This window comes from Notolepis coatsorum, assembly GCF_963971535.1.
Source record: "Notolepis coatsorum genome assembly, contig: SCAFFOLD_222, whole genome shotgun sequence".
NCBI classification, from domain to species: Eukaryota; Metazoa; Chordata; class Actinopteri; order Aulopiformes; family Paralepididae; genus Notolepis; species Notolepis coatsorum.
The window spans coordinates 104449-130972 of NW_028172536.1; the positions used below are offsets into that span (position 1 = coordinate 104449).

At 46.1% G+C, this 26524-nt stretch overlaps 1 protein-coding gene across 1 annotated transcript in view; it reads right to left on the bottom strand.

Annotated features, from left to right (window-relative positions):
- The window catches only part of LOC311247709 (polycystin-1-like protein 2), a gene marked incomplete at both ends in the record, with an annotated part of 216415 nt that overhangs the window by 72627 nt on the left and 117264 nt on the right, over positions 1–26524 (bottom strand). Inside the window, 8 exons of the mRNA XM_084338717.1 lie at positions 9872–9973; positions 10351–10561; positions 11538–11698; positions 13255–13382; positions 19380–19513; positions 19635–19968; positions 21114–21299; positions 22740–22868. Coding sequence (XP_084194843.1) covers positions 9872–9973; positions 10351–10561; positions 11538–11698; positions 13255–13382; positions 19380–19513; positions 19635–19968; positions 21114–21299; positions 22740–22868 — 1385 coding nt within the window. The remainder of the gene's footprint in view (positions 1–9871; positions 9974–10350; positions 10562–11537; positions 11699–13254; positions 13383–19379; positions 19514–19634; positions 19969–21113; positions 21300–22739; positions 22869–26524) is intronic.

Genomic DNA, 26524 nt, shown 5'->3' on the forward strand with positions numbered 1-26524 from the left:
GTGGACTGAAGGAATGAGTCAGCGTTAATAGTTTTAAATGCAAATAATTTATTGAAACATAGAAGTGGGGTCGGTTGGGACACACACACACACACACACAATGGGGGACCCTGATGTAAACAAGACAAACGTCTTTCTCTGGTCTGCATCCAACAATTGTGTGTATTGAGCCGTACTGTACTGTACCCATTCTGCAATCTGTTAAATAAAGTTTTCATTCATTCATTCACACACACTGTTTCAACTCACCACCCCGCATCATATTGTAGTCTAGTCTGTCTTCAAACTTCCACTCCTCTCGAAACTTTTTTATATTTGAATATCAACATTATCTGTCCATCCTCAGTAATCCTCAGTTTACTATAATATACTCCTGTCCTGAGTCCTGACTAGTGACTTCATCATCTTTCCAAACGCACGCATGCACACACACAGGGAAGGGGAGAGAGTGCCCCCCCATTTCCCTTTCCCCAGTCCACACTGTGTCTGCTGGCTCTGCGCCTCCGCCTCTGATCAGGATTAGCTTGTTAGCCTGCTAACGTTGTAGTGATTGTAATGGTACATAAACGTTAATTTCGGGCGATGTGCGCATAGAGGAATGGCGACGGTGCAAAGCATGTAGATGCATTTGACCCGTTGCGAGAAAAAAAACCCACCACAGACTTATTTCGGGTTGTGTAGGCACACTGCTGTGTTAACGCAGCAGTGCGCACCAACCGACCAACGCGCTGCTCTGCTTGCAGAAGCACGGATAGGGCGGATATGACTCGTCGAGTTGTCACAGAGTTTTTTCAAAATAAGAGTATCATATGCACCTGAACGTTGCTAGCTGTCGGAGCCTAGTTATTATAGCTGGAGCTGCGCGTGGGCAGAAATGAGACCCGCTACAGGATTTTCAAAATAAGAGTATCTATATGAACCGAATCCCTATCGCACCAGTGCTACTGAAGTAAATCCATTCATCGCACAGACCGCTGTTGCTGTAGCACGTGCGATATATATATCGCACTGTACAGCCCTGAGGCATGGACTTCGAACAGTCTGTCAGTTGTGTAAAAATATCCCAGAAGAGATATGTGGAGAAGATCCTGAAACGTTTTGACATGCAGGAATGTAGAACAAGGGAAACACCATGTGATCAAAAGCTAGACTACCAAGAGGATGCTCAGAAATGGACAGATATAAAAATGTACAGAGAAACTGTAGGTAGCCTCATTTATCTGACAACATGTACTCGCCCTGACCTATGTTTTGTAGTGAGTAAATTGTCACAGCATTTTGCTGATCCCACAGAGGACACTGGATTACAGCAAAACATGTTTTTCGTTATCTCAAAGGTACAGCAGATAAACAGCTTTGTTTCAGAAAGAGCAGCGAGGGCTTAGGGCTTAAAGCCTACAGTGATGCAGATTGGGCGGCAGACGCCACAGACAGAAGAAGTACCACAGGGTATTGTGTGAGTTTGAATACAAACAGCTCACTGGTTTCATGGAAAACAAAGAAACAGCCCACAGTGGCACTGTCAACTTGTGAAGCCAAATACATGGCTCTAGCTATGACAATACAGGAATGTATATTCTAGAACAACTGCTCAAAGGAATGGATACCTATGTATATAAGAAAACTGTTGTTTATGAAGACAACCAGGGAACCATTGCAATAGCTAGAATCCCTGTGTGCCGACAGAGGTGTAAACATGTGGATATAAAATATCATTTCATCAGATCTGTCATCAAGGAAGAAAGGATGACACTTGTTTATTGTCCTACAGACGACATGGTAGCAGACGCTATGACAAAGCCTGTCTCCAAAATGAAATTGAGAAGATTTGCAGAGGTCATGTTTGGTGTGCAGTGATGCCACAGATTACTTGTAAAAGTAATCCGATTACTGATTACTGATTACTCCTTTAAAAAGTAATCCAAGTTACTTTACTGATTACTTGATTATCAGAGTAACTTAGTTACTTTGAAAGTAACTAGGTTACGAAGTCGTCGTTCCCCCAACAGTTTTTTTTAAACGCTTTATTGAAAGTGCATAAATTGTTTTTAACTTGTTTCTCTGCACATAACGTAAATTGTTAAACTAGTGCTTCAGCTTCTGTACCATCAAGTATGGTAAAGCAACAGTCTATGATGCTCACAGCATTAGAGCAGCCAGCCAGTGGTTTTACAAAACCAGTGTATCCATTCACAACAAATGCAGGCTGAACTATTCAATTATATCAACTGTAACTATTAAATTGTTTTTATAAATGTCTCTCTATAAACATACAAGCAGTCTCTCTTTAACATGTAAATTAACTGTAAATCTGGCAAATAAGAGCTTTTCTCTCTCTCTCTCTCTCTCTCTCTCTCTCTCTCTCACCCCTCTCTCTCTCTCTCTCTCTCTCTCACCCCTCTCTCTCTCTCTCTCTCTCTCTCTCTCACCCCATGCCTCTTTCTCTCCAACCCCACCCAGACAGCCTACATCTCTAATATAATAATAATAATAATAATAATAATAATAATAATAATAATAATAATAATAATAATAATAATAATAATAATAATAATTATTATTATTATTATTATAATATAATCCCTTCTCTCCCTCTCTGTGTGTATGTGTGTGCGCGTGTGTGCGTGTGCTTGTGCTTGTGTGTGTGTGTGTGTGTGTCTCTCTCCCCTCTCTCTGTCACTCGTGTTCTCCCACCTGAAGAACTGTGGGAGAGCATTAGAGCAGCCAGCCAGTGGTTTTACAAAACCAGTGTATCCATTCACATCTAACAAATGCAGGCTGAACTATTCAATTATATCAACTGTAACTATTAAATTGTTTTTATAAATGTCTCTCTAGTCTTCTTGCGGTTTCACTTCGTTTAGACAAGCGTTTTGGGGTGGAATTCTCAGACGAATGCAACGGAGCTCTGCTGTCAGACGATTGGCGCATATGTCACATGACGTGCTGTGAAGACCCGCCCTACTCTGCCTCTGATTCGCAGACTGTGGATGGGGAATGTGATTGGGCCAAAGCAGAGTCACTCACAGACAGAGAGTCCAGTCACGCCGCGAGGACACATTCTTGTGTAACCCTTTCACTGCCACACCACGTCACTCCCAATTCCCAAATAAGAAAAACAGCTCAAAAATGTATTTTTGACTGTCGAAAACGAAATAAAATACTGCATTCCGCATGCATTATGAATTTATGATGAGATAGTAACGAAATAGTAATGCACAGCCACTTGGACAAGTAACTGCAATCAGATTACTGGCTTTTAAAGATTAACGCGTTAGATTACTATTTTCGGGGGAAAGTAATCAGATTACAATAACGCGTTACTTAGTAACGCGTTACCGGCATCACTGTTGGTGTGTAAATATTGCCTATTATGTAATGACATATTCTTTTGATGTTCTGAACTGTATTATTTTCTTGGAAAGATGTTTTTGAAAAAGTTGTACAGTATACAAGACAACCATAAGTGGGAGTGTTGAAGTTAGATGTTATGTATGATTGCATGTAACTGTCTAACTGTTTCCACAAGAGGGCGCTATAGGTAGGGATGTCCCGATCCGATCACGTGATCGGAATCGGCGTCAATCACATGCTTTTCAGAGGATCGGGGATCGGGAAAAAATAATAATAAAAATCGGCAGTCAAAAAAAGAAAAAATTTATTCAACAAACATGACCATGTCCACGTCTTAAACTCATACGGAGGCCTTAGTTTTGGTTTTAAATTACATATAATATATAATCATTCATGTATTTATTGTCACACAGAGCAGAATAATTGTACACAACAAACACATCCCTTTAATTTAGACTGGCTACACGCTCCACATCACAACAACAGACTCAAGGAAGCATGCCACGAGCTAACGCTAACACTAACACTAACGCTAACGCTACTCTCTGCTATGTTGTGGAGACTCAGGGAAGCATGCCACAAGCTAACGCTAACGCTACTCTCTGCTATGTTGTGGAGACTCAGTGAAGCATGCCGCGAGCTAACACTAACACTAACGCTAACGCTACTCTCTGCTATGTTGTGGAGACTCAGTGAAGCATGCCGCGAGCTAACACGGTTAATATCCACTGACTTGAGCAGCTAGACTTAATGTCAGAGGTTTGGAACTAAGCATTTTAAAATAGAAAGTCAAGCCAGTTGCAATGTTTGCAAGGAGGACAGGCTGGAGGCAAAGTTTTCAGACTAACTTTTCACCTGGAGGATAACGTGACTGAGGATTATCGTCGGCGTTTCAGACCAGAATGGACCATTACGTAAGTCGAACACTGAATGTATACTAATGTGCAAACATATATTGAAACTTTTAATATTTCTCATATGAAGCAGAAGCACATTTCTCAGGGTGAATGTAATAACAAAAGCCTCCGAGCTCGCGCCCCGGACTATAGGCAACAGAGGGGCTTGTCTCGCTCCGCCAGTTTCTGACAAAAATGCGTCAAAATTGATTACTAATGTGAAAGATCGGATCGGAAACGATCGGATCGATAGATATTTAAAATCACATGATCGGGATCGGATCGGAAGCAAAAAAAGGCGATCGGGACATCCCTAGCTATTATGGCGTAGCTATTGGAGCTGACGTCAGGTGAGAGGGTATATAAGAGATTGTTCCCTCCCCCCTCTTTCTCTTCCTCCGTCGCTCTCATGAGGAGAAGGTCTCATGTGTACTGTTGGGTGCAATGTGATAATAAACCACGCCAAAGGCTAAAGAGAGAAACCTTGTCGTCCTGAACATATTATTGTCGCTCCACAGCTGACTCTGTCAACACCCCCGACACTTCACCAACCTCCTCGGCCAGGTCCTTTGTACCAGCGGCTATCAGGCTCCACAACCGCAGGCAGGGACCGCTGCCAGCAGCCGGAGAACTAACGGCTGCAGAACTCGAGAACTACTGGGAATGTCTGACCACTAAGTGTGCCTGAGGGCTTGTGTCCATAGCGGAAGTTTTTTTTCAAGGCGGACCGCTTTGAAAAGCAAAAAAAAAAAAGCTCAGAGCGTTTTCCTGAGTCTCGCGACTGCCGCGGCTCAGCCACTTGCTCGATGTTGATTGGGTCGAAAATAGTTACCTTGATGAGCGGCGCTCCTCTCCAAAAGTTGAACTAGTTTCGACTTTAGGCGCTGGGAGCGCTCTGCCCAAAAACGCTGCCGCCGAGACTCCCGAGAGCGCTAAAACGCGAGGCGCGGCGCTGGGGCTCAACTTCTTCCCCCAGGCCATCAGAGCCTTGAACACTGAACTCTCCACGCACAAGCACACATGAGCACACACACAACACACACACACTGTACACGCTCACACACTAGCAGCCACTTTAACATGAGCACACACACACTCATGCTGCACACGCTCACACTTATGGACACTTTACAGAAGGAAAGGTCACTTTAAGAATAGTATAGTAGAACTTGAGATTGTATAATATAGCATTGTATAGCAGTGTACATAAAGACCCAGTGCCTCATCCGTAGCTGTGAGGATTGGTTCATTCCCCGCCACACGCTTCTTAAGGTACTGTGATGATTGGTCCATTCCCTGCCAAACGCTTCAGGAGCGATTATCCAATTCCATCACGCACCTGTCGTAGTTTGTGATTAGCGCTCCAGAGGCTTCATATACTGGGACCTTCCTTCAATCGTGGTCGGGTCGTTTTGAATACTACTGCTTCTGCCTGCCTTCCCCCCGTTGTTGTGCCTCGTCTACTTTCCCTCCAGGACATCTTTGGATTGCCGCTGGTGAATTTCTTGATCATCCGTTTGGAGCTGTGCCTCGTTGCCCGCTTTACGCGTTTGCGCTTTGGTGAGTTTTGGAACCAAACCCTTTTGGATTATCTGTTTTTGTGTGTTTGGATAACACTGAAGAGTATCGTTTTTGTTTGCACTGGACTCAGCTAAATTGTGTGTTTTGGATAAACACTGAAGAAGTACCGTTTTGTTTTGTACTGGACTCAGCTAAATTGTGTGTTTGGATAACACTGAAGAGGTACCGTTTTGTTTTGTACTGGACTCAGCTAACTTGTGTGTAGTTTACACCGAAGATCAAGTCACCTGTATTTCATACTGGACTCAGCTAAGGGAGGACTGAACTGCACTGCCTCTGTGTACTGTTGGACTGTTGTTGATCTCTCTCTCTCCATTTCCACTCCGAGTTGGAGCTGGGAGTATCTGCAGAGCCGCAACGGCGTCTATGCCGATTCCCCACCTCTAACACCGGGAGGATCTGCAGAGCCGCAGATAACGCTGCCGAAGGCAGTCTCCTTTTTTGTTGTTCAGAATTGTTACTTACTCTTTTTGATTCTGTAAATAAATACGCCCTAGTGTTTGGCTAACTCTGAACTACCTGTCTGTGCCGTGCTGTTGAGGTCGGTTTCAAACCCTAACATTACGACCCGACCATGACGACCTCAGCCGACACAGACAGGGTCAGGGCAGCGTTGGCGGTCCAGATCGAGTTGGTCAACGACCACACCCAACAGTTGGGTGCGGCTGCGGCTGCTTTACAGGACCTCCGGGCCGAGGTCCAGCTTATTCTGGCTGCCCTTGACATTCTGGCCACCCAGCAGACTACCCAGGGGTATCAGCAGGCTGTTGTTCTGCACCAGCTACAGGCTCTCAGCACAGCATTAAACACTCTGCTTTTAACCCCACCTGTCCCAGGAGTCTCAGCCAGATCACCACCCGCGGCAGACCTCGCACCTCGGGAGCCCCGTCTCTCCGAACCACGTCTGTTCGAGGGTAACTTCGAGGATTGTGCCACATTCATCATGCAGTGTGAGTTGGTCTTCCTTCATCAACCCAGCCGTTTTTCGTCAGAGGGAGCCCGAGTAGCCTACATGACTAACCTGCTCACGGGCCGAGCAGCACAGTGGGTCACTGCTTCCTGGGCTATGAGGGCCGATTTTTGTTTCTCCTACCCAGACTTCGTGACAGAGCTCCGAAGGGTTTTCCACCACCCAGCTCGTGGCCAGGACCCAGGAGCTCGGTTGGGCACCTTCCGGCAGGGCAGTGGCAGTGTCAGAGACTACGCGCTGGAGTTCAGACTGGCCGCAACGGAGAGCGGTTGGAACGATCAAGCGCTTCGTCTCACCTTCCTGAGGGGGCTCAACGACGCAGTAAGGGACCAGCTCGCGACCCAAGAGGAGCCCGATTCTCTCGAGGGCCTGATCAGCCTCGCTATCCGCATCGACGGACGCCTCCGGGAGAGAAGGCGTGAGCGAGCACGACTAGGACCCCCAGACGTTCCCCAGACCCCGTTCTGCTGACCGTCCTGCCCCCTCCGTGATTGGTGGGTTTTTTCCCTCCCGGGCTGTGACCGAGGAGGAACCCATGCAGCTGGGACGCACCCGCCTTAGCCCGGCCGAACGGGAGTCCAGGCTCAGGTCCGGCCTTTGCCTCTACTGCGGCCGGGAGGGACACCGTGTCTCCAATTGCCCTACCCGGCCAAGAAGACCAGGCTCGCCGGGACCCCGGGAGATCCTGGTGAGCCGTTTTTCCTGTTCCCACACTTGTGCACCACCTGACCGTCTGACGAGCGTCACCCTAGCCTGGGCGGACCAGCGGGCGACGGTGGGTGCACTCATTGACTCTGGTGCTGATGGGAGTTTCCTGGACGTTGAGTTTGCCACCCGGGCCAACATTCCACTTGAGGACCTCCAGAGGCCCTTGGAGGTTTTCGCGATGGATCATCGCCGCCTGGCTGACATCACTCAACGCACCTGTCCTGTCCTCCTCACCGTGGCTGGTAACCACATTGAGAGACTCCAGTTTTTCATTACCAGATCCCCTCTTGTCCCGGTAGTCCTGGGTCGGCCCTGGCTCGCGCTGCATGAGCCCCACATCGCCTGGTCCTCCGGCACCATCAGGGGGTGGAGCCCCTCCTGTCATGCCCAGTGTCTTCAGGTGCCGTCCAGTCCTTCGCCCCGGGGTTCCCCTTGTGTCTCTGTCTCCAGCCCCCTCACCGGGTCCCTGTCCCCGTCTCCAGCCTCCCTCACCGGTCCTCTGTCCCCGTCTCCGGTCCCCCTCTCCGGGCCTCTGTCTCTGTCCCCCTCTCCAGTGCCCCTGATCGCCGGCTTCCTTCGGTCCCATCCGGGCGGGCCGGGGCCGAGTGGGTCGCCGGGTGGCTCCCATGGAGGGGGGGGTACTGTGAGGATTGGTTCATTCCCCGCCACACGCTTCAGGAGCGATTATCCAATTCCATCACGCACCTGTCGTAGTTTGTGATTAGCGCTCCAGAGGCTTCATATACTGGGACCTTCCTTCAATTGTGGTCGGGTCGTTTTGAATACTACTGCTTCTGCCTGCCTTCCCCCCGTTGTTGTGCCTAGTCTACTTTCCCTCCAGGACATCTTTGGATTGCCGCTGGTGAATTTCTTGATCATCCGTTTGCCCGCTTTACGCGTTTGCGCTTTGGTGAGTTTTGGAACCAAACCCTTTTGGATTATCTGTTTTTGTGTGTTTGGATAACACTGAAGAGTATCGTTTTTGTTTGCACTGGACTCAGCTAAATTGTGTGTTTTGGATAAACACTGAAGAAGTACCGTTTTGTTTTGTACTGGACTCAGCTAAATTGTGTGTTTGGATACCACTGAAGAGGTACCGTTTTGTTTTGTACTGGACTCAGCTAACTTGTGTGTAGTTTACACCGAAGATCAAGTCACCTGTATTTCATACTGGACTCAGCTAAGGGAGGACTGAACTGCACTGCCTCTGTGTACTGTTGGACTGTTGTTGATCTCTCTCTCTCTCTCCGTTTCCACTCCAAGTTGGAGCTGGGAGTATCTGCAGAGCCGCAACGGCGTCTACGCCGATTCCCCACCGCTAACACCGGGAGGATCTGCAGAGCCGCAGATAACGCTGCTGAAGGCAGTCTCCTTTTTTGTTGTTCAGAATTGTTACTTACTCTTTTTGATTCTGTAAAAAAATACGCCCTAGTGTTTGGCTAACTCTGGCGCTCCTTTCCAAAAGTTTAACTAGTTTCAACTTTAGGCGCTGGGAGCGCGCAGCCCAAAAACGCTGCCGCCGAGAGCGCATAAACGCGAGGCGCGGCACTGGGAAAAGGAGCGCGCCTGTCGCATAGAAATGAATGACAGAAAGGAGCTGACACCTCATAAAACTTCCGCTGTGGACACAAGCCCTAATAGCTGATAGGGCATACAGACCCTCATATGCACCTTTACTTTCTCATAGTCTTATTCAGAGTTAATTGTTTACACTATTTATTTTGTATCTTTATAAAAATTGTACTGCCTATATTTATGTCTTTCTACTATTACCTGTACCTCCCCTCCCTCCCCCATGCTGCTATGACGCCAGAAGTTCCCCAAGGGGATCAATAAAGGAATATCTTATCTTATCTTTAGTGCTGTCAATAGATTTAAAAATAATTAACTAATTAATCTCACAATTTTCTGTAATTAATCTAGATTAATCTAGATTAAAAATAGCATTTTTCTACTTAAAACCGAAGCTTGTAACAGATATTTACTTGAGTAAAATCATGGAATTAATGTCAAATCAACACAAAGAAAGTATATTTCGATTCAAAGATTATTTTAATAGCTTTTTTATATCCGTGGCGCTAAAATTGAAGATTTTTCACTCAATAGATTAATCTAGATTCATTTATTTGAATGCTTTAAATAATTTAAATTAATCTCCAAAGTTAAAGCTTTAATTTTGACATCCCTGACTTATCTTAAATAAGAACCCCATTGTATTAGAGTGCAGAATAAAATAAAACAGACAAAGAAAGCCTACAGCAGGAGCAACTCTATAGTAAATTAATTAGAAGTGATTTAAATGAATAATGTGAGTGACATATAACATGACTACATTGTCAGAGCAGAGAAAGAACTTGCTGACCTCCTCGTAGTTGAAGATCCCCAGCTGCAAACTGATCATCGTCAGGAGAGCATCCATGAAAGTCTTATACGAGTACAACGTCCAGCCATAAAGCAGATTGCACTAGAAAGAGAGTAATTCACATGTACACATTAAAGTAAAGTAAATATTCATATATAGTATTCCTATGTTATTAAAATCCTCCATGTTCAATATTGCTCTGTCCACACAGCAATGCAATGTGCAATTTTTCTTGAGTATCAATTTAGGTTATATAGTCCTATATTCTTGATGACAATGCGCTCCTTTATTTGTTCTGTAGTGAATTACTTGTTCTTCTTTTGCCATTTTGAGGTGGACTTAAACACTTAGACAAACCAGTTATTTTAGCTATACAATAAAATAAAGAAATTAAATGTATCTTCTTTCCTCTTCTCTCCAAAAGCCCATTTGACCAGCCGGTTAACCTGCTGCCACAACTGAAACGGGAAGGTCCTCACAGTGATGGAGTAGGCGAGGAACATAATGACCATGATGACCAGGAAGCCTGAGATGTCGGCCCAGGCCCGGCGCAGAGTGGCCGTGAGCAGGTGCAGCTTGGGGTTCAGTCTCAGCAGGTGCCACAGTTTGACTGTCGCCAGCAGCAGCAGGAAGGCTGTCAGGAACCCCAGCACTGAGTCCGCCACAGTGGTGTCATGGAAACTGACAAAACTACACCGGAGAGATGTTAGAGGACAATAGGAGCAGATTAAACTACTGTTACTGAGAATCGTTGAAACTAAAAGGAGAATACCTTCAAGAGAAAGAAGGGACCGCACACTCCTCAGGACTGGTTTTTGCTAATATATATATATATATTAGTGCTGTGTAGCATTTTTCTATGACCGAAGCTTGTAACAGATATTTACTTGAGTAAAATCATGGAATTAATGTAAAATCAACACAAAGAAAGTATATTTCGATTCAAAGACTTTTTTAATAGCTTTCTTTGAATAGTTTCTCTCCTGTGAAATACAAATGTTCAACAAAACCATCAACATTGACTCAGCTAGACCTCTTTCTTATATCCGTGGCGCTAAAATTGAAGATTTTTCACTCCATAGATTAATCTAGATTAATTAATTTGAATGCTTTAAATAATTTAAATTAATCTCCAAAGTTAAAGCTTTAATTTTGACAGCCCTAATATATATATATATATATATATATATATATATATATATATATATATATATATATATATATATATGTTTACAACATTTTTATTTGAAAGAAAAGGCACTTCCTGAATTGATCTGGACCCAAATCTGCACTGCAGCAGCTCTGGCTACAGCATGGAACTTGATAAATCTACATGCAGTGAAGATGTGAGATGTCAAATTGGGTACCGACCACCTGGAAATGATTGCACATAATGGAAGTAACCCTTTACTCTCAGAGGAAAACCTGATCTCCAAAGTGTCAACCTTTCGGTGAATAAAAAAAAAACACTCTTATTCTTTAATTGATGAATCTTGCATCTTTTTTAATTATGTGTCCTAATGGTTTCTGAGTGGGTTGCGTTGGCCCTGCCATCATGAGAACTAAGCGTCTGAGAAAATACAGGTATTACTGATTGAAAAATTGATAATGGCATAATTATAAAACCATTATAACCTTTCATAAGCACAGTACTTGGGATACTGACTGTTCTTTATGGCGGTGGTAGTAGTCCATGTCCCGGCTCCCCGCTAGCGTCCTCTTGATGAAGACGGACAGGGCGCTCCAGCTCAGGATGATGATGGCCTGCTCTAGAAGGTTCCACATGCTCCTGAAGTAAGCCCACTTCTGCTGCTTCATCAACTTGCCCTGTCAGGACATCGCTTAGTGTATAAATGAAGAGTTTCATTCCAAAAGTATAAATTCATCATTTTTTACAAAAGTTAAATGGAAGTGATGGATTAAGTATTAGCTGTATTTCTCTGTTATTGCGGTTTACCTTTGTAGGATAACACTGTATGTGATTTCAGATAATATACACCTCAGACTACTGTACTGTGTATCCAATATGTATATACCTCAGACTACTCAGACCATTGTATATCCAATACACATATACCTCAGACTACTATACTGTATATCCAATACACATATACCTCAGACTACTCAGACCACTGAATATCCAATATACATATACCTCAGACTACTCAGATCACTGTATAACCAATATACATATACCTCAGACTACTATACTGTATATCCAATATACATATACCTCAGACTACTATACTGTATATCCAATACACATATACCTCAGACTACTATACTGTATATCCAATACACATATACCTCAGACTACTCAGATCACTGTATAACCAATATACATATACCTCAGACTACTATACTGTATATCCAATATACATATACCTCAGATTACTATACTGTATATCCAATATACATATACCTCAGATTACTATACTGTATATCCAATATGCATATACCTCAGACTACTCAGATCACTGTATATCCAATATACATATACCTCAGACTACTATACTGTATATCCAATATACATATACCTCAGATTACTATACTGTATATCCAATATGCATATACCTCAGATTACTATACTGTATATCCAATATACATATATACGTCAGACTAATATACTCTATATCAAATATACATATACCTCAGACTACTATACTGTATATCCAATATACATATACCTCAGACTACTATACTGTATATCCAATATGCATATACCTCAGATTACTATACTGTATATCCAATATACATATATACGTCAGACTAATATACTCTATATCAAATATACATATACCTCAGACTACTATACTGTATATCCAATATACATATACCTCATACTACTATACTCTATATCCAATATGCATATACCTCAGACTACTATACTCTATATCCAATATGCATATACCTCAGACTACTTAGATCACTGTATATCCAATATACATATACCTCAGACTACTTAGATCACTGTATATCCAATATACATATACCTCAGACTACTATACTGTATATCCAATATGCATATACCTTAGATTACTATACTGTATATCCAATATGCATATACATTAGACTACTATACTGTATATCCAATATACATATACCTTAGACTACTATACTGTATATCCAATATACATATACCTCAGATTACTATACTGTATCCAATATACATATACCTCAGACTACTCAGACCACGGAATATCCAATATACATATACCTCAGACTACTCAGACCACGGAATATCCAAATGCCAAATGCACTTTAACCAACTGTTGAGCACTGAATAAAAAAATAAAGAAAGTATCACACTTTGACTTGAATACTGTCCTGAGCTACAATGCAAGATACGGCTACTATGTGCTATATACAATAGCCATGTTTACCTGCACAAACATGTAATAGAGGATGAACAGGAAATATATGACCTCTGCAGCCATGACAAAGACGTGCAGCCCTCCGGTGGACAGGTACAGACGGACACTCTGCAGATCGCTATGGAACTGGAATGCTCCTGTAAAGCCCAGATGGATAACAGCATTAAAGCCCCACTATGTCATTTTTGGCAAAGAAGAAGTACCTTTATAATAATTAGTTACAAACGCCTAGAACCTGTTTCTTATCTCCATACAAATACCATTTAAATAATTGTATTTAACCTTTATTTAACCAGGCAGGTAAATTAAAAACAAATTCTTATTTTCAATGACGGCCTGGTGAGAGGACAAAAGGGCCTCTCGAATGGTAACAGGGAAAGGGGATAAAAAAATGTATAAAATAGAAAAGAGACAGATAGTACAAGTACATACATCACAGAGGTACAGTAAGGCAAATAATTAAAACACACATCAAACAAACAACCAAATAAAATTGTGATACGTGAAGCAGAACAGTCACATTACAGTTCTGTTCCGTTAGGGGCTCTGCTTGGCATCACACTGCACTATCTCGCATATGTGCACGCGCACTGAATAAAGACCACAAAATGTACCTTTAATCCCAATATTTGTCTGACCACACCCCTCATCAGCTTACCTTCATAAGCAGGTGTGTGGTCACCTGCTCTCCTCCTTCTCGCTTTCACCACAAGGAAGAAGTGCCTCGGTAGATCCCCACACTTGACACCATGATGGAAGAAAGGATTAGGAGCAGCTTTGGGAAACAAGGATACGTTGACATCATATCTTTATTTTCTCTCTCACTATTTTCGAGAAAATACGGCGATATTGTCTTCGTACTGGAGTGTCTGGAAGATGATGATCATTCTAAAAACACTCCACCGGTTTTCGTATTGGGAGCACGCCGCTGCATGCTTCTCAACTGCAGTTCCTTGCTGTGTTTGTTGGGGTGAAACCTGTCAGGCCACAGCTGAACTGTCGGACACGCCGCTGTTGTGAGAAGCGGTGGGTTTCAGGTTGGGTGAGTACTGTTGCTGGCGGGCTTCACTTGTCTGTTAGTGCTATGGGGGCTACTTGACAATGTTTATGGAAACCGGCCCCAGGCTAGGGTCCTTTGTTCAGCCACCTAGGCGACAGAAGGCCTTGGTCTGAAGACCATTATAGTTTTAACTAGTGGGCCGCGACCATTAACACTGGTGATCCCTGTGTGTTCTGGACGAGTGGATTCTCTCTGTCACCGTGTAGCCCCTTCTTTCATATCCAAATGAGCGTATTCCTTCACGAGGGGATATGTGCATGGATGTGCGATAGCGGCAGATCCATGTTCAAGTCAGCTACACAGGCCAGTTTGGTATTGTGCTGATTCCGTCGGGTGTTGGTAAAATCACCGTTGTAAAGCAGTGTTGACATCTTGTTTCTCTTTTCTCTTAAAAAGTGAGGAGAGGTTCAGAACGGCGGCCTGTCTGGGTGAGTGTTATGTCATTGTATACATGTTCAGGTGATAGCTGCTTAGCTTACGGTTAGCCAGTCAGCTGTTAGCTGCTGCGTTAGCCTGCTGGGATCGCTGCATGGCCTGCTCAGGTTGGGCCTACTGTTAGCCAGTCAGCTGTTAGCTGCGGTGCTAGCATGTCGTGATCACTAGGTAACGTTAGCTTGCTGCTATAGGCCATGGCCTGGCGCGGGGTAGCTTTAGCTTCTCGCGCGCCGCCGTGAGCTCGCTTCTGGTCGCGTGCGCCGTTAGCTCGGCGTCTCGCGAGCAGGGGCAGTAGCGCCCGAACGGTTGGAGCGGCCGTTAGCTTGATGCTATTCTGTTGAACGTGCTTTGATTTTAACATGTTTTACACTCTTGACTACGACGTCATCCTTGACAGGGGATGTTTCGTCGACCCTGCCCTGAGCCAGGACGGCAAGGTTGCGTCAACAAAGAGGACTGTAGTGCGGGTTGGAGCGGCGACGCTACCCAGTTCGAACAACACAGGAGCGGCTGTGTTCCTACGGTGTCTGTGACTGCACTTCGCTGATCTACGTTCCGGGTAGGACCAGGTTTGACCAGACCTTATAACACGTCTTCTGGTTTTACTTTTCTAAATGTATTGTGAATAACGATGTTTTTCCCAAAACGTGTGTTGCTGCAATGCATTTAGGATACGACGCGGGTTATGTGTGAGCTGTTTTTGTCACTGGCAGTTAGCTTCTCCGTGCAAATCGGGATGTAATGATCTGGTTGTTGTGTGAGAAACATCATTGTGTTTATATGTACCGTGTACTCACAACTAAGGTAACTAACCTATGAAGCTATGCTTGGTGACAAGTGAGTAAAAGAATGTTCTTTTCTCAGCCTGTGATGACAATGAACAGTGTGTTCACATATTAACAGGTTTTCCTGTTTTAACTGGCCGTATTGAGGGTAAAATAAGAGGATTGTGTTTCCCCCCGGTTCCCTGGGGACTTTTTCATCCTCCTATCAGACATGTTGTGCACTAATTTGTGTCTTTTGTGTGGTAGGGATGCGATGTAACCCTTAAGCTTGATTGCTGAGGTTGTGCTGAAACTGCTGGAGAAACTTTATTTTCCTAAAAGAAAAGATGGTTTGGTCGCTGTCGTGTGTGCTTAGCAAGGCCTGTGGCCGATACTAATCGAGAATTATGTATTCTCTCATTGTGAAAAACGGCGTTCCTCTGTTGAGTGTTTTTGCCATTTTTTGTAGGTGATGATGGGTTGTGTGTGTCATGTGACCTACAACTGGGTTGGACTGGCCACAGAAGCACATGTGTATGTTGGACCGGGGCTCTTAGAGCCCTCTCTATTCTGTGTTTTTTCCTTAGTAAAAATCAGATAGCAGGTTAGCTCATGCGCTGTGTGGAGCTGTCAAACGCTTCATAGAGCTGATTATGACTGTGTCATATTCTCTTTTTGTCATTACATCGTATCATGGGTGTGGGGTCGTAAAGGGGTGAACTGGTAACCTTTCCTCTTCCCCTTGTTTCTGTCGGTTAGGGGTACACCCCCTGTCCTTCAAGGTTCCCGTCACGTGGCGGTTCGGCACGTTACGGGGGGGGGGGAGTTTCCTGGTTCCACGGCCTGGTATATTGGGCGTGTGCACTGCAGGAATTCCCCCACCATAGAGTACGTCACCGTGCGCGTCTCTGTTGGTAGGACTTCCGTGTGCTGTTCAGGTCCATGTGATGGATCTGTTTCAGGGGGGTGGTCAGGGCTCCTCCTCACCAAGCGCCTGTTCGGGCCTTCTGTGAGTTCGGACTCCTTCTTCCATGTGAGGGAGCCTCCATCAGAGTACAGAGCCTTCCTCCTCAGATTGTCAAAAGTGAGTGGACCCTCTAGAAGGTGTCCTGTTCTATTGTATATGTATTCGATTCAATTCGATTGTTGAGTGTGTATGGGTTCAGTGCCTCTTCCCCGGAGAGCCCTAAAACCAATTTTTTACATGGCTCAAGGTGCAATATATTATTTTCAATCTGTACAGCTCGCGTGGGAAGTCTCTCTGGGGATCCCCGTCTCCTTCCTTTGGGAGGGTGGTGGGATGTAAAAATGTGAAAATGTTTTACCCCTGGCTGTGTAGACTGGGATACATACTGTTGATGCTTCCTTCTTTTCTATTCAAAAAATGTTGGAGTTAGGAAGTGTCACACCCCTCTTGTCGTTCCCCTGGGCGCCTTGGGGATTCAATGACAGGTCTAAATAGCCTGTTCATTGATGGGGGTGTGTCCCGACGCACGTATAGTGCTAGCTCGCTGTAAACAGGCGACTGACTGGCACGCCTTGGTTGCTTGTGGTTGAAACAGCGTTTTTATAAAGCAACTGAGATGGGGGTTTTTCCTCTTCCGACGACCAAATCCCACGACCTGGGTTGGTTTTTCGACGGATTCTCGTTCATGTCTGGGGGATGATGACGGAATGGATCTGAACATATGTAGAGGGGTCTCACGTCTGGGTGGCGCCTTCTTTTCATGTTAAGATCGACACGCATATCTGCCCTTCTCCTGGAGTAGGCATGTCGGCGTGGTTAGGGCACAGGACTGGTTCTGGTCACGCTGGTTCGGATCAGTTGAACCCGTTGTCCGCCGGGGATGCAGATCTGCTGTTCTGGTACCCTGAGGGACTTGGGCTTTTTTCAGGGGGAAAAATGCCAGGTCGGTCCGGGTGTCACAGGGTTAAGCGCTATGGAGACCCTGGTTGGGTACGTTTTTACTCAGCACTGTCGTAATGGCTTACAGCCATGTCATTCTGTACACGCTCGATCTCGTCGGATCTCGGCCGCTACACAGGTTGGTCCTGGTTAGTACTTGGTTGGGAGACCGCCTGGGAATACCAAGTACGGTGTGCTTAGGGGCTAGTTCTCCATTCTTTTTCGCTCCTCTCTCACGCATGGCGAAGAGGGGCCTGTGGGGGTGGTTTTTGACCTCCTCTGGTGACCCTGTGCTTCCCGTACCGCCAGGCCCGGTCCGAAGTAATGTTTCGTCGACCCGTAGGCCTGGGTTAACCCTTTTTTGAAAACTGAAACACTTGTACTGCGGTATAGCCGGTGTATACCCGCAGGTGTGTTTTGGAGTTTTTTCTTGAGGGGTTATAGGAACAACCACCGCATTGGGTAACACCGAGGTGGTTGATTCCCTGGTGTGTTGGAGCAGTGTCAACTCCCGGGTTCACCGTTTGAGGGTGCCCCTGCACGTTCATGACGTCTGCCAATCGTGTCAGCCTTCTCTGCCTCGACCCCTCTGGGTGGGGGTTTTTAAATGGAGGCTTGGTCATGCAACACCGCCAGCTTACGCTCCTTCCGCCGGGGCGGCTGTGTTCAGCTGTCCCCTCTGGCGCCTGTCTCGTCCGCAGTCTCCAGGCTAGGGTTAATAGCCTGTTGCCTGGTTTTTCCCCGGTGCGCTGCCTGCTTCCGTTGGTTAACCTTTTTTGTGTGCTTACGGCCATGCTGACTGCCTGTTCTGCAGGGTCAGTGTGCCAGGCGGTGTACTATTGGGGGGACAGGGCCCGCTCGGCTTACGGCCATACCAACCTGAACACGCCCGATCTCGTCCGATCTCGGAAGCTAAGCAGGTTCTGGCCTGGTTAGTACTTGGATGGGATACCGCCTGGGAATACTAGGTGCAGTAACTGAGGGGCCTTTGTCCGAATACGCTGGCGATGTGGGGGGCGGGGCACTACGTGCCCACCTGGTGGGGTCTTGATGCTGGCATCATGGACTTCTCCGGGCCCCCATTCCAGGGAGTCCAGTCTTTTTGGTGGGTCTTGGTCTTCCTTCGCGCTCCGCTGCTACGGCCTTGCCACGGGGTTGGGTTTGCCCTTGACCCCGTGATTCTGGGGGCAGTAACGAGGTTGTTCCTCCGTTCGTTCCCGGGTGGCATGCGGGTTGTGCGTGTGTGTAGTCGTGGGGTCAAGCCACGGTCTGCTCACCCTGTGCGTTGAGTTGCTTGAGTGCCTCTTCGCACGGTCGGGTCCGTCGCCCTCCCGTGAAGCCCCTAATAGGGGGGATGCCCTCCATTAGGGGGGGTCGGGGGGGCTCGGCCCTCCCTGTTCTGATGGTTGTGGGGGGCTGTCAGCGGGGTGTATTTGTCAGCCAGCGGCTCCGCTTGGCCTCCCCTTGTGCAGTGTGATGCCAAGCAGAGCCCCTAACGGAACAGAACGTTAGGTTATGGCTATAACCAAGTTCTGTTAGTTAGGGGTGACGCTTGGCATCAGACGGCCGCTGCAGCCCTTGACCTCACCTTGTGGTGAAAGCTTGGGAAGGAGGAGAGCAGGTGACCACACACCTGCTTATGAAGGTAAGCTGATGAGGGGTGTGGTCAGACAAATATTGGGATTAAAGGTACATTTTGTGGTCTTTATTCAGTGCGCGTGCACATATGCGAGATAGTGCAGTGTGATGCCAAGCGTCACCCCTAACTAACAGAACTTGGTTATAGCCATAACCTAACGTTAAAAGGCTGCAGGTGACAGTTGCAGGTGTGTGTAAACAACTAGTGGGGGATCAATTTGCATCTCGTTCCAACTGCTTGTTCATATTGTAAATGTGTGTGTGTGTGTGTGTTGTCCAATTTGAACAATGTTACAAACCATTCGTTTGTGTTCTTATAAGGTTCTCTTACCTACAGCTGGGGTCTCCAGCAGGAGGGTCACGATGCAGAAAAGGTTGACATTGGCGTTGTACACGGTGAACTCGACAAATACGGCCCTCGTGTACGCGTCGAACCAGGTGTTCTCAAATAGGTACTGAAGAGTGCTGTGATAAATTTAAACTACACTATTACACACTATTACACTACTGTATTACACACATTTAAGTATTTTGCTTCTAATTTTTTTTATAATTTTACTGAAGTATTTCAAATGGCTGAATGTACCTGCTGGCGTTTTGTCTATTGGGGCCCAGATCTGCCACAAAGCCCCCTCCTCCGTAGAGCACCAGACTGCCCCAGATCGGGTGAGACCTGAGCTGAGCCTGGGACTGGTACCTCCAGGGGCTGGGGAGGGGCTGTGTGGCATCATCATCACCCACGGAGAGGTTCCATCCCGGGCAATAGGATCCCGTGTCATCATCCGCCCACGAGTACGTGGCGTGGCAGTCGGGCACAGACCAACGCATGGAGGGTGCCGTGCGGCAAGAGCTTTTCCGCACCCTCACCTGGCGAAGACGGGCACTGCCCAGCAGCTTGGCATTCCCGTCTGTGATGAATCCTGTAACACGGCAGCACACTCTGTTGTTTGCCCTGTGACGTTGTATTCTGTAGTAGTGATTGTAGGAGGTACATTCGGCTTTGGCTCAGAGTCTATCCTTGCTTTGGTTCCAGTAGTGCTGGTTATAGCACTGAAAGTCATATGTTCACCAATAGTCAAACCACGGCTGAGTAGCCCCACAGCGCGTAGAATAGCGCCAGTATAGTTTGTTTTATTATTTAATATTTCTTGCATTACATCACAAAGGACCCTCCACTTGCTTTATGTTTGTATTAGTGCTGTCAGGCGATTACATTTTTTTATCTAATTAATTACAGGATTTGTAATTAATTAATCTAATTAATCGCATTTTAATCGCATAACCATTTTATGCCTGATATTCTATATTCTATAATCATATTTCAAATTGCATGTGTCCAGATGGCAGAATTCAGTACTGTATCTACAAAACCTTCTGTTTAATCATCTTCCATCTATTAATTTGCTTAGATTTTTCAGGTCTGGTCAATTTGAGCATGGTGTTATTCACAGTCAAAGATAAATGTATGTATTGATATTCTCATTTGGTTCATTACAATTGACTCAAAATAAGATTTTCATTCAATCAATCACAGCGCAGATTGATTGATTGAATGAAAATGTTATTAACAGATTGCAGAATGGGTACAATACAGGACGGCTCAATACACACAATTGTTAAGGGGATGCAGACCAGAGAAAGGCTTTCGTCTTGTTTACATCAGGGTCCCCCATTTTCAATTCATAATGAATTGTAAGTAAGGGTGCAACTTGCACCGTGCAATCCATTCTTTGTGGATCTAGCCCACAGTATTTCTGACACTGGGAATACATTCCCTGAGATTCATAGATGTCCCTAGAATCAGATACCAAGAACATGCAAATGGACCATATTAAAAGAAAGTCTGTAAATGTGTATTCTACATTCTCCTGGAATGAATGAGATACAAAAAAAAATTATTAAAAAAAAAAAGTATAAAAAAAAAAGAAGATTGTAATTACTTTTGAGTTAATTTTCATAACGCGATAATTTGCTGTGTAATTAATTAATCTAATTAACGCAATAAACTGACAGCCCTAGTTTGTATCCTTGAACGTTTGGTCATGAGGCCATTTTCTGTTCTTACCTGGATAAACACCAAACAGGCTACTGAGCAGAGACGTGTTGGCCCAGGTGAACACGTCTCCGAGGCTCATGCTGTCTGAGGTCCCTTGACTGAAGCTCTGCCGAATATGCTTGTTCAGGAAATAAGCGCTGGGGTCCCGTTGGCCGTAAGCCACTGACAGCAACATCCACATGAACCCCATGTAGGCTGCAAGTCACAGGAAGCAACAGACACATAAATGGTAAATGGCTGCGTTTTTATTGTGCCTTTATCCAAAGCGCTTTACATTATGTTCCTCACAGTTTACCCATTCACTCACACATTCACACACCGACGGCGGAGGCAACCATGCAAGGTGCCAACCTGCTCATCGGGAGCAGTTAGGGGTTAAGTGTCTTGCTCAAGGACACTTCGACACGCTGCCCGGCAAGAGCGGGAATCGAAACCAGGAACCTCCGGATAACCAGATGACTACTCTACCTACCGAGCCACTGTCGCCCCCCATGACACATGCACCCCATGTAGGCTGCAAGACACGGGAAGCAACAGACACATGTTGGAGGATTAACCCCTACCTGCACTACCATGACACTACCCTGACTAAAAGTATAATGGAGCTCTATGGAGAAACCATGACACTACCCTGACTAAAAGTATAATGGAGCTCTATGGAGAAACCATGACACTACCCTGACTAAAAGTATAATGGAGCTCTATGGAGAAACCATGACAATACCCTTACTAAAAGTATAATGGAGCTCTATGGAGAAACCATGACACTACCCTGACTAAAAGTATAATGGAGCTCTATGGAGAAACCATGACACTACCCTGACTAAAAGTATAATGGAGCTCTATGGAGAACCCACAACACTACCCTGACTAAAAGTATAATGGAGCTCTATGGAGAAACCACGACACTACCCTGACTAAAAGTATAATGGAGCTCTATGGAGAAACCATGGCACTCCCCTGACTAAAAGTATAATGGATCTCTATGGAGAAACCATGACACTCCCCTGACTAAAAGTATAATGGAGCTCTATGGAGGAACCATGGCACTCCCCTGACTAATAGTATAATGGAGCTCTATGAAGGAACCATGGCACTCCCCTGACTAAAAGTATAATGGAGCTCTATGGAGGAACCATGGCACTCCCCTGACTAAAAGTATAATGGAGCTCTATGGAGAAACCATGACACTCCCCTGACTAAAAGTATAATGGATCTCAATGGAAAATCTCATGGATCTCATGTAATTTAAAAATGATTGATTGAAATTAAATATTTCTTACTGAGAGCAACACTTTAGCTAATTGAAACTCATTGCTACACTCAACCAGCTAATGCCATAGCCAGTCACTCACAGTTAGACAGGCTTCAGCACATTGGCAACATACAAAATCACCATCAAAATCAAATACTTTCCTTGGAATGGCATAAGGAATTTAAGATTAACATAAAATGTAATGATAATCCAGCAGTACGTTTTTTTAAATACTATTATATAATATTGTTCACAAACAAACAAACAGACAGAAAAAAAAGAACTCTATGATGGCGCTACTAAAAAGGCCTGTCTGTAAACGTGATTTAAAAGAGGATATTGATATTGCTTGTACAGTGATGTACCGTATTTCCACTTACTGAGAATCTCCTTGATGAGAGCAAAGACTTTCTGTTCTTTGATCATGTTGACCTTCATCCTCTCGACATCTAGAGGAGGAGGAGGTTTATAGAGCCTGCTGTCCCTTCTGCCTGTCACTCCAGCATCATCTGTGAACGCAGAGGGTCTCACTTCTCTTTCATTGAAGGCATTATCAAAAGACGTTGACATTTAGAGTCTTCACCAAGCACTCATCACAGGAAAAGGTTTCTGTATCTGTATTCAGTTCAGCGGTTCTCACCCTAGAGGTTGGGAGATGATTTGGGGCAAGATTTACAAATATCATATTTATAATACTTGGTATGAAGTAGATGTTTTTTTCTTTTCTTGATGAAATAATGACTATTTGACGTCTAAATGCACTCATCCAATAGGGCAACTGGAAGGACATGGTTGCGAAAAGATTTGGGGGAAATGGTTTATTTAGGAATATGTTAATTGTAGCGTTGGGGGCTCGCTCTAATGGGTGAGCGAGCCTCTGGCGTTCCCTTGTAGGTACCTGTATGTTTGTCTATCTTAATCACAGTAATTATTGACAGGTGTGTGTGGTTAACTCAAAAGCCATTTTATACCTTCCCGTGCCTCACTTCCCTGTACTGTGAGTTGTTCATCATTCGCTACGACTATTGCATGTATCGCGTAACCCTTAACGGTATGGAAAGCCTGTTGTGTAGTTTGTTGTGTATTTCATAATAAAACATTATTCAAGGCTAAGCCTGTTCACTGTGTATTTCACGCTATTTGTTTGCCTCCGTGTTTAGTTAACCGTTTTTGGAGCATACGTTTTCTCCACCTTTATTTTGTCGTATGTTGTACAGTCCGATTATTGTTTGGTGTTTTTTGGAGACGGAAGCTTTCTCCCCTTTATTTTATCGCATTTTGTATATATGACTTTTTATCATCGGCAGCTCAAATAAACACTGTTACTTTTTGGCAAAATCTACACCTGCATCCTCGTCTCCTCTGTTCTCCACTGCATCTGGGTCCAACATGTTAAATCCATGCATAACAGTTAGCGAAAATATATGTGTTTGGGAATTTCAAATATATATAAGTCAAGATAGACTGCGCTCACAAAATATAACTGTGAGGTTCGCCTGTTCCCTGGACCTTTAATTCCCTGTCTCCTCACCTCACCAGCCCCCACCCTTGCGTTGTTTTACTCTCCTCTGCTCTTCAACAGCCCCCACCCTTGGACTACCTTTCACAGCTGTGATAAGTTATGATTAGCGCCCCAGAGGGCTTTAAATACCTGGACTTCCCCTCCAGTCCTCGTCGGGTCGTTCTGTATGCTACCATCTACCGCCGCGCTCCTGGTGAGACATCGTCATCGCTCTCTATTCTTCCACGGGAGGATTCCTTTGTTCTCACTGGGAGACGTTGTGCCATTCTGTATGCTGGTTCTTTGTTCTGGACTCTGTATCCTTTTCTGTGTTCAGTGTTCATGGAGTCCTGGACGATACCATCACCTGCCGCGTCTCCGGCGTGAGACGAGGTGCCAGCCATCGCCACCTGTCGCCGTTTGCCTGGAGTGGGACACAGTCTGCGCTCTCTAATTCTCTACGGGAGGTTTTCCAGTGTCCCACTCCAGACCCCAAGCCGGCGCGCTCCACTCCAGACCCCAAGCCGGCGCGCTCCACTCCAGACCCCAAGCCGGCGCGCTCCACTCCAGACCCCAAGCCGGCGCGCTCCACTCCAGACCCCAAGCCGGCGCGCTCCACTCCAGACCCCAAGCCGGCGCGCTCCACTCCAGACCCCAAGCCGGCGCGCTCCACTCCAGACCCCAAGCCGGCGCGCTCCTACTCCAGACGCTCAAGCCGGCGCGCATCGCTTCCTATCCCACGGGAGGATGCGTCTCTTCAAGCCAGCGCGCTCCTACTCCAGACGCTCAAGCCGGCGCGCATCGCTTCCTATCCCACGGGAGGATGCGTCTCTTCACTTCCGAGGAGGATCTCCTTGCCAGGCCTCCGCCGTCTGAACGCTGCCATCCCTGTAAGCAGCTCTGGCCCTCGCCCTGTCCAAGGCCTTAACCCTGTTTCTCTGTCCCTGTCTCCAGCCCGCCTCCCCGGGCCTCTGTCCCTGTTTCCCCCTCTCCAGTGCCCCTGTTCCTGCCCTGTCCTTTTGCCCTGGCCCTGTCCCTTAGCCGTCCCCTTAGCCTGCTCGCCTCTTAAAGGCACAGTGCCACATTTTTCCCTATTTCTTTGTTCCAGTGTTTTTGTGTTCTCCCTTAAAGGGACAGTGCCGCTTTTTGTTTGTATTGAATAAATGCCCTGTTTTGGCTTACTCTCATACCTGTCTTGTGTTGTGCGATTGGGGTCGGTTACAAACCATAACAGTACGACCCGACCCGTCGACGACCCCAGCCAGCACAGACAGTGTATGTGAGTTTGCCCTTTTTAGTTCCCTCTAACCCACTCTAGCTCCCTCTAGCTCCCTTTGGTTTTCCCCTGTTAGTTCTCTTGTTAGCTCCCCTGTTAGCTTCCCTGTTAGCTCCCCTGTTAGCCTGTTAGCTCCCCTGTTAGCCTCGTTAGTTTTCCCCACTGCTAGGACTGCCCCTTCAGCTAGCAAGGTCAGTTTCCCCACTGCTAGGACTGCCCCTTCAGCTAGCAAGGTCAGTTTCCCCACTGCTAGGACTGCCCCTTCAGCTAGAAAGGTCAGTTTCCCCACTGCTAGGACTGCCCCTTCAGCTAGCAAGGTCAGTTTCCCCACTGCTAGGACTGCCCCTTCAGCTAGCAAGGTCAGTTTTCCCGCTGCTAGGACTGCCCCTTCAGCTAGCAAGGTCAGTTTCCCCACTGCTAGGACTGCCCCTTCAGCTAGCAAGGTCAGTTTCCCCGCTGCTAGGACTGCCCCTTCAGCTAGCAAGGTCAGTTTCCCCACTGCTAGGACTGCCCCTTCAGCTAGCAAGGTCAGTTTCCCCACTGCTAGGACTGCCCCTTCAGCTAGCAAGGTCAGTTTCCCCACTGCTAGGACTGCCCCTTCAGCTAGCAAGGTCAGTTTCCCCACTGCTAGGACTGCCCCTTCAGCTAGCAAGGTCAGTTTTCCCCACTGCTAGGACTGCCCCTTCAGCTAGCAAGGTCAGTCTCCCCACTGCTAGGACTGCCCCTACAGTTAGCAAGGTCAGTTTCCCCACAGCTAGGACTGTCCTTCCAGCTAGCTTGTTCTCTCATGCTGGTCCAGCCCTGTCTGCTAGCCTAGCTCCGGCAGCTAGTGCAGCCTCTATGTTAATGTAGCAGTACAGCTAGCATAGGCCCTGTAGCTAGCAGTGCCCTGGCAGCTTCCCTGTCCCTCTGCTAGCCCCACTTTAGGTGTAGCTTCCCCTGCTAGCATGGCCCAGTTTTTTTTTGTTTGTTGCTTTGTCGTGTCCCCTGCCCCACTGTCTGTATTTTTGGGTCGCCCGGTGGCTCCCGTGGAGGGGGGGGTACTGTGAGGTTCGCCTGTTCCCTGGACCTTTAATTCCCTGTCTCCTCACCTCACCAGCCCCCACCCTCACGTTGTTTTACTCTCCTCTGCTCTTCAACAGCCCCCACCCTTGGACTACCTTTCACAGCTGTGATAAGTTATGATTAGCGCCCCAGAGGGCTTTAAATACCTGGACTTCCCCTCCAGTCCTCGTCGGGTCGTTCTGTATGCTACCATCTACCGCCGCGCTCCTGGTGAGACATCGTCATCGCTCTCTATTCTTCCACGGGAGGATTCCTTTGTTCTCACTGGGAGACGTTGTGCCATTCTGTATGCTGGTTCTTTGTTCTGGACTCTGTATCCTTTT